Source organism: Fukomys damarensis, unplaced genomic scaffold (assembly GCF_012274545.1).
Source record: "Fukomys damarensis isolate Sample0158 unplaced genomic scaffold, DMR_v1.0_HiC HiC_scaffold_2, whole genome shotgun sequence".
In the NCBI taxonomy this organism is placed as follows: Eukaryota; Metazoa; Chordata; class Mammalia; order Rodentia; family Bathyergidae; genus Fukomys; species Fukomys damarensis.
The window spans coordinates 55378535-55391296 of record NW_022900914.1 but is presented as its reverse complement, the minus strand read 5'-3'; the positions used below and the strand labels follow the sequence as shown (position 1 = coordinate 55391296).

General features: G+C 36.9%; 1 protein-coding gene across 4 annotated transcripts in view; it reads right to left on the bottom strand.

The window, feature by feature from the left end:
• The window catches only part of Ctnna2 (catenin alpha 2), a 1075894-nt gene that overhangs the window by 95097 nt on the left and 968035 nt on the right, over window positions 1–12762 (bottom strand). For all 4 annotated transcript variants that reach the window (XM_033765089.1, XM_033765087.1, XM_033765091.1 and 1 more), the window contains 2 exons: window positions 5477–5569; window positions 4563–4719 (listed from right to left, as the gene is read on the bottom strand). In XM_033765089.1, the coding sequence (XP_033620980.1) occupies window positions 4563–4719; window positions 5477–5569 (250 nt within the window). The remainder of the gene's footprint in view (window positions 1–4562; window positions 4720–5476; window positions 5570–12762) is intronic.

Sequence of the window (12762 nt, the reverse complement as noted above, 5' to 3'; positions counted from 1 at the left end):
ATCACAGAGTTCCCTATAATTAAAAACCAATCAGTCTTGTGGCCGGTTTTATCAGATTGCAAACAAAGCGAGAATTCCTCTGCCACTGACCAACTAGAAAATACACTGGCAGAAGGTAAGGTTTTATCTGTATAGCATAATGAAAACATAGTTTTATACGTTCAGCAAACAGGCAATGTTCTATTTCTCATATCCAATGTCAGACTTGTGATTATGTCCTTTGAATATGTTTGAAAATATAATTCTAAGGAAATGTTTAAAATGTTTAGTGCTCTATGGATAACTATTTGTTATATTAAGTACTAATCTCTATGGAGTTAATAAAGTCTTTTTAAAAAAAATCTAAGAGCCCCACTTGTGATCCAATATATTAAAAGAAAATGATAGTTTTTCTCTTGGGTACATGATCCTAATTTAAATTAAAGGCAGAAAAAGTAAGCTTTCACAGCTACAAATACTGGAGGAAACTAGATTAGGATTAAAGCCCATGTTAACAAAAACACTGTAATCAGTCAAATCATTAACTAATTTGATAATTGGATCATCAAGTTAGTCATGCGGTGTGAATGAAGTATTAATTTTACTAATGTAAGAGTTTACTAATTTTTCCAAATGAACTGATGGTTTACTCAGCATTTCCAAGCATTTCCCAAAGAGAGGGACCTCTTTTATTGAAAAATGAGTCACGATTCGTTCACGATAGTAATTATACTGATGGATGAAATACACATAAAAGCCACTATGATTCAGAATGTTTTAAAATAGATTTACATTTTGTTAACTTAAGCACTAAGAACGTATTTGAGAAAGACTTGTTCCTGTTCACATAGACATGAATGTTTTATCCAAAGACTACCCCTAGGGAACACACAGGTTCTTGGATCCTCTGTGATAACTGCCCTCTCCTTCTCTCTGCACCCTCTGGTCTGCAACTGTGTGTTTGCAAACACACTGGTCTAGTTTATATCAAGAAAGGCAAGGAATTATTTGAAGGCAAAATCTACAAGCAATTCATATTGCATCCCTGATAGCATTGTACAGACAGCAGATAATTAGATATTGAATGAAAGGGCTCATTGGAAAGAAACAATGCATTACACATTTTTATCTCAAGATATTTTGAATAGAATAAATTCCTGAAATAAAGATATAAAGAAATGCCATTCAAAATGGAAAACATAGAGGTGAAAGTGTATGTGGGGGCACGTGTATTCCAGAAATTGCATTACAAGGAAAAACACCCTTTCTCTGATAGTAACTTTAATATCAACCAGGGTATATAAAATATGTCATAAAACATTTGAATGCAACGGATTTTGCAATAAAGTCCCTTGAAATTTTATGACCTTACTCTTTCAGAGAGATGTAATTTTGTTATTTAAAAAGATCAATGATGACAAAACCACTTCATTGTTATGCACCACAAAAGTCATAGTTTCTAAACTCAGAACCAAACTCACTGTGTGACTTTTTTTCTTTTAAAGAAAACAAACTGAAGATTTTACAGATTTAAAAAAAAGGCAAAGAAAACAAAACAAAAGTCTTGGACATTATAGAGTTGAGTTAATGGCTTTCTCAGATCTTGGATTTCTACAATTTTGTGAGCCAAGTTTAAGAATTAAACTGTCACATGGTTAACGCCAAGGCTCTCATTTTAAAGCACTATTAAAAAATGTAGTTTTTGCCCAGTGGGAAAGGTTTAAATGTTCTAATGCAGCCATTTCACATTTTTTGAGCCCAGACCACAACTGAAAATTGGTTTTGCTCCTGCAATGTTAATAGCAAGTATCGTTGTTCCCCAAACTTGATGCTTTCCATATGAACAAATTAAACATTCAGGTACATGAGTTCAGGTAGCATGAAGAAAAAAATTATAGCCTTTCAGAAACAAAGATCTTCTTTGTTGTTATTGGTGTTGTTGTTGTTTTTAATAGAGTTTCCTGCCAGAACAGATATTCCCCTATGAAGAAAATGATACCTAAAATGTCATTAATGCCATTCTAAAATATCTCCTGGGCCAAAGTTGCAATTTACCGATGCAAATGCTTGGCACTGGCTCACAAAGGAGATGAGAAGTAGTTTCCCCAACTATTGGGCTGTGTCCACAGCCAACCATCAGGAAAGTGTGGGCTGTGTCATCATTTGTCAAGCCTGGTCTGTGGAAAGGCGCCTGCTGCCTGGCTGCCGACTCCAAAGGCGTGCTCCAGCAGGCCCTGCCAACCTGGCTGCCTGACAGCCACTGTTCATTTTCCTGGCGTGGCGTGCGGCAGCATTTGTACCACTCAGGGTGGACTGCACTGTGTTATCAGCAGGAGCCAAAGCCTTTTCTTGTTGCTGGTAATAATGAGACGCACAAAGGAATAGCAGGGAGAAAAGTAGCGAAAAGGCAAGGCTGGGGGGAAGGAAATTAAGAAAAGCTTTGTACCGTTCAAAAAGTCTGAGATAAGACCTCCTCACCTTGCTGCTCCCCACCCTCAGAAATTCCTGTACAGCATTTGAAGAAAAGGGTAAGTGGGCACAGTTTTAAATTCTGGAATATTCCTCTATTGGAAAAGAAGTAGCTTACAGATGTTTTCTATGTACTTGTAGGTAGAAGGGGATTCAGAGGAAAATTTCTGGAGGAGATCAGGTTTGTTGGGAGAGATCTGAGGCTAGGAGGAAGGCCACTAATAGGGGAACTGTAGTCACCCTACAAAAATTGAGCAGCTATTGGAAAGAAGCTTAGTGTCTGTGGCTACCTTTCTATTCCCCAGCATCTAAATCTTCAACACCCTGATCTAACCAATTACTAAGCACGTTACAAACATGCATTTTGGAGTGTATCTTTTATAATGTATCTTACTCATCAACAAAGTAAAAACTCCAGGAATTATATTATACTAAATTCTTTTATCAGCCAACCCAGAGCAAGGGGACATCTAAATGAATAGATAAGTTATTCAAAAAATCATGAAATAATAAACAAAACGGGTTTCTAGAAGATATTTAAACTTGGAATGAGGACACCAGGGCAAGAAAAGGGAGCTGAAAGGAAAGTAGAAAGCAGCGAGGAAAGAAAATTTCCCTTCTATCTTGACTTAGCGAAACTGATAGAATCTGAAAAGAAGGTAATCTGGATTTTCATAGCATCTCTCCTAAATTATCCACTTTTTCACAGACTTAGTGTTCTAAAAGGCAGATTTGGAATATTAATACCCATCTTATGGAATATTGGTGAGAATTAAAGCAAAAAACAGAGAATCAGGCAAATTACAGACAACAAGCATGTGTTAGCTTGGCTTCCCCATCCGCCCTCCATCATTGGAAACCTAGCGTTTTGATTATCTATCAGATCTACAGATTCAACTCTACTGTTCTTACCCAAGCCTTAGACACGAGCCTCCAACTGGAACTAATTGTCTACTTTTTTTTCATAAAGAATGAGAGACTGCAACTAGGGAAAATATTCCAAGATGGCAGCCTCCCCATAGAAATCGTTTCCACAGGGCTGCAGCCAATGTTCTGTCTGCTTGGTTCCCCTCATCAGTGCTGTGACCCGTCCCTCTCAAGCCTCAATCAGCCAAAGGCAGGTCAGGCCGGGTCAAGTACTGGGTGAGCTGGGAGATGTCAATTCCACACACCTACGGGTAGAATCAACACCTGGCCAGTTTAAATTTCCAAGAGTCACTTGACTCTTTGAATGCCTCACAAACAAGGCTGATGTTTCCTGTAACCTCCTCTCCACAGGAAACTTCCAGTTGAACTGGCCAAATATGTTTGGTCAAAACTGTTTGGAAAAAGGCCCATTTGCTTGCTGGCAGACTAATCTTATGAACAGCATGATAATACTGTTAAAAGTCAAATTAACTTCACAGTTATCCAACCCTAATAGCCTCCTCTGGTCTGGCTTCATTTACAACTAAGAAAGTTGCAATTACAGTGGTGTTACTTCTATTTTCTCACTCTCTCTTCCTGTACAACCTCATAGGTAAGTGCCTCCACGTGCCTTCTAGTGGACTAATTCTGGGACTGCTATTTCTGCCTGTTCATAACAAATCTTGTAGTGGTTATTTTATTGGAAAAATGGCCCAGATAACATAACAAAATTGAAATAACTGATTTCTTATTAGGACATAAGCCATGTAGATTAACCAATTCCATATTCCATAATCCTTTTTCACCTGGGCTATTAAGATGTATCAAAAATTCATCCTTTTTGGGCTGGGGATTTGGCTCAATTGTTTGGCTGCCTGCCCCGCAAGCACAAGGACCCGAATTCCATCCCTGGTATAAAAAAAAAAAAAAAAAATTTCATCCTGCTTAAAAACTACAGAAGCTAAAAAGGACTCTAGCACTCTAACTCCTTCAAGAAATCTGTTCAGGTTCTGACATGTTTATCAGAAAGTTGTGTTTTTTCCCCCTCTGATGCCTTGACTTGGTGTCTTGAAATGAGAATTTTCAAGGAGGTGTTATAATCACATTTATAGAGATGACCGAATGCTCAAAGGGCCAAGGAGAGCACTTGAATCACAGACCCATGACATTTTCGAGATATTTCTTATCTCAGGTGAGGTGGTGATTACCTGAGACAGATAGGAAGTCATCCACTGAGGTGATGTCATCTACCGCCTCGGTTAGCACTCGGACCTGCTTCTCCCACTGATCTTTGAAGACGTCCATATTATCCTGAGCAACTTTGCTCTGTGGTCGGGCAGCCAGCGTGAGAGCAGCATTGATGACCTATTTGTCAGAAATAATGCAGAAACAAGATGAGTGCAATCTTCAAAAGGAGAAGCAGGACAAAACCACTTTGAAACCGTGCACCCTGAAGATTCTAGAAATAAATGGCTCATCAGTGTCCCGGGCAATCAAAGACATGAAAGATACAGTAGCTTATGATGTACCCTTCATGTTTGTTTTGCTTCTTCAAGATACAGTAATTAGTCTCAAGTTTCACAAAGTATTGGCTAAATAAATACAGATGTAGGTTTTTGTTTTTGTTTTTCTTTTTTTAGACAGGGTCTCACTATGTAGTTGATACTGACATGGAACTCACTATGTAGCCTAGGCTGGTCTCAAAATCACAGCAATCCTCCTGCCTCAGCCTCCTGCATGCTGGGATTAAAGGTGTGCACCACCATGCCCTACTAGTGCAAATGTAGGAGAAATATAACTCCTGCTTTGTACATGTGCAAGCTTATAATTTACTTGTTGAGACAAGGTAAATAGATATGGAGCACTTTAATCAAAACCCAAAGCAAACAGAACAAAGTCAATATGAGTGGAAAAGGTGATAATTGCCCCAGTAATTTTGAATACAAGGAGTAATTAGAATTTTTTTTTTTTAGGAAGATACAACTTTAAATAGCCCAGAATTGATGGGTAATATTTCTCGTTTAGATGAAATAAGGAAAGAACGGATATGCGAGTTTGAATGGAGAAGGTCACATATGTCAGGTCACCAAAAGGCTTTTGAGACAAAGTGAAGAATGCTTACCTGGGGACATAGGCTGTCAATCTGGGTGGCTGCCATCCGGACTAATTTCACCCCTTCCTCATTGTTGGAGATGGAACAGGCTAAATTGGCAACCTGCATTGAAGAGGACTCTGGTAAAAATCATGTGGCAGCAAAGGAAAGTTTATTGTCCCCTGGCCTTGTACCTCTTCTGGAAAATGCCACTTTCAGAAGAATGCTTTCCCAAGTATGATAAGGGAATCCTTCTGTGCAAAGCAAAATATTACTATTTCATTTGCTAATGTAGGCTTTTCTGCCAGAAGACTAGACTGCTTGCTAATAGCAAATTATTGCTTCAATATTCCTAAGCATGCACAATGATGAATTTCAGCAGAGTTGCTTTGAACTGTTTTCCCCTATGGGATGCCCTGGTGTGCCTGCGGTCTCTCCTGAGCCCCTCAAGATTCATCACTGGGAGCAGAACATCGGTGTGTAACTCTGACCAGTGAAAGAACTGCTACAAGCAATGCTTTAGATTTAAAAGAGACTCGCTGTATGAGAAAATCAGAATGCTATGCCCACAGGATCCCAGATCTGCCTAAGGATGCTAATTTACCATTAGCCAATGCAAATGCCTTCTGAAGCATATGAGAAACTCACAGAAAAGGCTTGTATGACTCAACAGGCAGCGATGGAGAATGTAGAAAATTAGTGGTGCAAATCTACCATAAAGGCACACAAATTTGGTTTTTCAAAAACACTGTCTAAGCCAAAACAGCTGAACTAAATTGAAGATCCCAGTTCAAGCAGTTCAATTTATGTTATTCCTCCTTAACAAGGAGTAAGAGTTGGCTATACAAGGTTAAATTGATTGGCCAAGGTCAATAGCACACAAAGCTACCATCAAAACATTGATCAGGCTGGTGTTGAGAAGACAGGAGATTACAGATTAGAAAGGTCAAAGGAAATGAAAAGGACAGCAAGGGCTGGAGGTAGCAAGGCATCTAAAACCAGTGATTAGCAGAGAGAATCCTCGGGAGCCTCCTGGCTTCCTACCCTTTGGTATCCCGCTCTGCTCTGGTTTCTAAAACCAGGCTTCTCCCTTGGGAGATACCACGATGGGGGATATTAAAATGTACTACGTATACATGGTTTACCATAAAAGGATATTAGGTGAGTGGTGTGGAGAGTGGAGAGCACAGATTCAGAAATCACCAGGCTCAATCATGAGCCAGCTGTGTAATCCCTCTGCCTTCAGAGGGATACTTTCTTAGAAGTGAGAAGCAGGCATGGCAACAAAGATTGCCATCAGTAGAACATTAGCATAGGAATCCATTTTTGAAGTTTTTAGGAAAGATGAAGGAAAAAATTCTGTGTATTACAGTAATAATATGTACTAGGGCAAGTCATATTTTAAATGAGATAAACATGGACATGTAGTTTCTTACAATCTATAATTAGCCTTTGTTTCTTCAGAAAGTTTTCACTTTGTTTTATTTTCAAAATAAGTCTGAGAAAAATAAGTCTTGGGCTCTTTCAAAGAAAGAATGCTACATTCCTGGGGGTCCTAAAGCTTCTTGGTAGCCACACAGTGACTAAAAATACAAGTTTATTTACTGAAATTTCCTCTTGATAGATCATATTGTCTCCATTATGCTGCATTTTGTTTAATCCTTGTCATATTTTTATTCTATATTTTAATTCATTTTATATTTCTTTTGTTTCAATTCTTATTTTTTTATATTACTTTTTTTTTCCTCATTGAGTTCATTGGTACATTTTATGTATACAATACAGTTACATTCATCATTGGGAACTTGTACCTTTACATGACAGATATTTGTTCTCATTTTTCCCCATACCTTGCCCTCCCTTCACCCCCTCCTCCCTTCCCTACTTACAAAAATTTTGTTTCAATTTTTATTAGTACAAAATGTATATTTATAGTATCTAATGACTTCATTCCTGAAGGGGAGTTAATACACACATATAACACATCTCAATTATTTTTTCATCCCCTTCTCCTCTCTTTTCCCCCTCTCCCCAACTCTTGGTCTTTTTACCTTTTGTGAAAGATATGTCTCCCTATTTCTTATTTTTTATTTTGTATTCATTTATAATTTGGATTCTTATATAAGAGATACCATGAAATATTTGTTTGCACAATTCCTATTAGCTACATCTTGGAGGCAGCATATACATGCCTTGATAGATGAATGGATAAATTTAGTACTTATACACAATGGAGTATAACTCTGCCATAAAGAAGGATAAACTTGAATCATCTGTATGTAGAGAAGCAGATGAAAATTGAGGCTATAATGTTAAGTAAAATAAATCATTTTAAACTTCACGTGCCTAAATCAATACATGCCAAATAGGTATTCTACATATGTGTTTATTGAATAAATGAAATAATAGCTTTTAAACTGAATAGAACTTTTGTATACGGTGGTGATTACATGAATACATGACATGACAGATTCTCAAAGGTAAGGATGAGTTATATTATAATGTGGCTAGACAAGTTTTTCACTTTACCATCTAATGGATATCTACCACTTTTATTGGTGTTAAACAATGGTTCCTACATTCTTGTTCTTGTAAGTCCAAAACCCAATGTCTCTATCCATGGTAGCACGAAAAAAAAAATCAGGATAGCTGTGCAGTTTTCCAGAACAATATATATATTTCAAGTTCTATCCTTTACTCTTCAGTTAAGTCCTTCATACATCTGCTCTTGAACAAGTTTTCATTCTATGAAGTGATGATTGTGGATGATGGCTCTACTTGCACTTTACCATTCTTGCTTGGTGGATGGGAAAGATTTGCAGTCACACTTTTAAAAGTAGTGGAAAATTGCTAAAGAGTATGGCACAACAAAATGAAAACTGAAAATGCCTCAGGAACCAAGTCTTACGTCAATATTTTCTTGCATCACAGTATGGAAAGTAAGAAAATATTAACACTGAAAATGAAATAATGGTTGTAGACCAAGTCCTCAATGACTGTTAACATAAAGAGAAACAGAAAGAACCAGACATTATTTGTCTCTTGGAAGGAAAAAACACCACCTATGAAACATTCTTTCAAGAAAAAAATGATCAACTCTAAAGATAAACTCACAATTTTAAAAGACAAAAAATAATAAATTAAAACCATGTTGCTGATATCATGAAAATCTTGATGGTCAGATTCTGGTGAGAAAAAACAAACATATACTTTGTTTGCATCCTGATAAAACAAACCAAAGCCTAATACCTAAATTAATAAATCCACAAATAAAAGTGCTCTTATGAAACCATCCAGGGAATTTAAATATTTGATATTATGTAGTGATAAATCTTTTAAAGTATGTCAATAATATGGTACATTGGTAACTTTAAAAAAAGACCTCATAAAAAAAATAAAAGGTTAATATAACCCTGGAACATCACCATACAGAATGTACTGCACCCACTATACTCTGTATTTGTGATATTAAGTCACTGCTCATTGTTAATTAACAAGTAAAAAGCTGGCTGGATCTATCAGTGTATGTGATATGCAATCAAGTTGTTTTCTTTTCCTTTTAATTCTTGAACTTCAAGATTTTGACGAAAGTAATAAAAATGTTGCTGAAATCATGTAAAACATAAAAAAAGACCTCATAGCTTTTCTAGATACACAATCAAGATGTTAGTGGGTGAAAACGTGTTTGGAATTTGCTTTACAATTATCAGAGTTTGTGGAAATGGGTGGAGAACAAGATTGACCATTATTTATAACTGTTGAATCTGAGTGATAATATTTGATGGTTCATTATATATTCTCTACAATGGAATGTCCTTGAATTTTTCCACAATAAAAGCACACTATCATATCACTAACTAGGTAGGGTAAAACCTGTTGTGCTCCTGTATGAATTTCAAGGGTGCACAGTACAAAATAGAGAGAAATGTGAGTGTGGTCTAGAATTAGACTTGCAGATAATGGAAGAGACCCACCTGGACATGGAAGAGAATTACTATAAATGACAGAAATAGCTTTCAGTATCACAGAGTGTCCTACATATGCCAGCTGTGGGCCACTGTACGGAATTTCTTTTCAGAGGGCTTAAATTTTCTTCATGTATCTTTTAAAATGTTTTCTAATTTTTAATGAGTTTAAATAAACACTGTTGCAGCCTAGGCCTAATGTGGAATCTTAGTAGGGAGAATAGTGCTAGCAACACTTGGAAAAATTAAAAAGCTGGCATTCATCAATCCACTCCAATTGTTTATTGTCTTTAATTTTTTTAATTTAAGTTGAATTTATTGGTACATTCTATGTAGACAGTACAGTTACATTCATTACAACCTTGTACCTTTACATGACAGGTCTTGCTTCTCATTTTTTCCCCTTGTCCCCACTGTCCCTTCACCCCTTCCTCCCCTCCCCACCTACAAACACTTTAATTCCATTTTTACATTTTCTCATATTTTTTCCCTTTCCCTTATTCCCCTTCCCCTAACCTTTTCACTGTCCCTACACCTTTAGTCCTTTCCTTCCTGTTTCACATTGCTAATTAACCCATTAGGATCTTGAGTACTATTTTAGTATTTCACAACAGAGAAACTATTCGGTATTTACATGTGTGACTTATTTATTTCACTCAGGAGTATATCCTCAAACTGTAACCATTTACCTAGGAATGAATCTACTTTCTCATTCTTTATGGCTGAGTAGTATTACATTTCATAGAAAAAAACACATTTTCTTTATCCAGTTTCCAACTGATGTGCAGGTGGGCTGTTTCCAAGTTCTAGCTATTACAAACTGTGCCGATATAAACATGGGTGCACATATATCACTGTGGTATGGTACTTTTAATTCTTTTGGAAAGATACCTAACTGAGGGATGGCTGGGTCAAGTCGAGCCTCTAATCCTAGTTCTTTGAGGTATCTCCATATTGACTTCCATAGTGGTTACACCAGTCTGCACTCCAACCAACAATGGAGAAGGGTTCCTTTCTCCCTGCACCCCAAAAACATTTGTTATTGTGTGATTTCTTGATAGGAGCCATTCTTTGTGGGGTGAGGTGAAATCTCAGTGTTGTTTTCATCTGCATCTCTCAAATGACCAGTGATGTGGAACATTTTTTCATATATTTACTTGCTACTTTTATTTCTTTTTCTGAGAAATGTCTGCTCATTTCAGATGCCCATTTTTGAATCGGGTCTTTATATTTCGGGGGGCTGGTTGTTTTGAGTTCTTTATATATTCTAGATAATAGTCCTTTGTCAGAGGAGAAGCTGGTAAACAGTTTTTCCAACATTATAGGTTGTCTCTTAGTTCTGCTGATGGTTTCTTTGCCAGTGAAGCAGCTTTTTAATAAGATGAGATCCCAGTTGTTGATTCTTTCTGCTAATTCCTGTGCTACTGAGGATTTGTTCATAAAGTCTTTTCCTATGCCAATGTCTTCCAGAGGTCTGCCTGACTTATCTTCCAGCAAGTATAGTGTTTCTGTTTTTCTATTTAGATATTTAATCCACTTGGATTTTAAGTTAGTGCATGGTGAGAGATAAGGGTCTAGTTTTAATCTTTTGCAGGTTGAGATCCAGTTTTTCCAACACCATTTATTGAAGAGGCTATCTTTCCTCTAGTGGGGATGGTCAGTTCCTTTATCAAAGATGATGTAGCTGAGTACATCTGGAGTTGTTTTTGTGTCTTCCAGTCTGTTCCACTGATCCTCAGGTCTGTTTCTTTGCCAGTACCATGCTGTTTTTATTACAGTGGCTTTGTAGTATAGTTTCAAATTGAGAATTGTTATACCCACAGCCATGTCTCCATTGCTTAGAATGGCTTTTGCTATTGTAGATCTCTTATGGTTCCAAATGAATTTTTGGATTCTTCTTTCTAATTCTGTGAAGTACAGTGTTGGAATTTCAATTGGCATTGCATTGAATCTGTACAGCAGTTTTGGTAGTATGGCCATTTTCACTATGTTGACTCTTCCTACCCAGGAGCAGGGGTTGTCTTTCCATTTTCTTATATCCTCTTCAATCTCTTTTTTCTGAGTGCTGTAATATTCTGTGTAGAGGTCTTTTGTTTCCTTCTTTAGATTGATTCCTAGATACTTCATTTTTTTAATATGCCGTTGTGAAAGGAATCGTTTCCCTAATTACTCTCTCAGTGAGTCTGTTATTTGTGTACAAGAAGGCTATTGATTTTTGTGTGTTGACCTTGCATCCTGCTACTCTGCTAAAAGTGTCAATTAAGTCTATAAGTCTTTTGGTGGAATTATTCGGTCTTCAATGTAGAGGATCCTATCATCAGCAAATAATGACAGTTTAACTTCTTCCTTTCCCATCTTTATTGCTTTAATTTCTTTTTCTTGTCTAATTGCTATGGCCAATGTTTCCAGATCTATATTGAAAAGGAGTGGTGATAGTGGGCATCCTTGTCTTGTTCCTGATTTTAACGTGAAGGTTTGGCCAATTAATATGATGTTGGCTGTTGGTTTTTCATAGATAGCCTTTATTAAGTTGAGATATACACCATCTATTCCAATTTATTGCAGGGTTTTTATCATGAATGGGTGTTGAATTTTGTCAATTGCTTTTTCTGCATCTATCAAGAGGATCATGTGGTTTTTGTTCTTGACTTTGTTAATATAGTGTATTGCATTTATTGATTTATGTTATGTTGAACCATCCTTGCATCCCTGGAATAAATCCGACTAGGTCAGTATGTATGATCTTCTTGATGATACTCTGTGTTCTGTTTGCTAATATCTGTTAAGGATTTTTGCATCTATGCCCATTAAGGAGATTGGCCTGTAGTTCTCTTTTTTAGTTGCATCTTTCCCTGGTTTGGGAATCAAAGTGATACTTTCCTCCAGCAATGAATTTTGAAGTATTGCTTCCTTTCAATATCATTGAAAAGTTTAAACAGTAGCAGCAATAGTTCTTCTCTAAATGTCTTGTAAAATTCAGCTGTGAATCCATCAGGACTTGGGCTTTTCTTTGTCGGTAAGTTTTTAATTACATTTTCAATTTCACTGAATGTAATTGGGGTGTTTAAAATGTTTTTATCTTCTTCATTCAACTTTGGTAATTCATAAGTATCTATAAATCTGTCCATTTCTTCTGTGTTTTCCATTTTGTTAGAGTACAAATTCTCAAAGTAGGCATTAATGATCCTCTGGATTTCTGTTGGATCTGTTGTGACTTCACCTTTTTCCTTTCTGATTGCATGGATCTGAGCCTTTTCTTTCCTTTTTTTGATAAGTTTTGCTAAGGGGTCAGCTGCCTGCCTGCCTGCCTGCCTGCGATCACCGGCGGCGTGCGCGCGAGCTCCGGGCCTG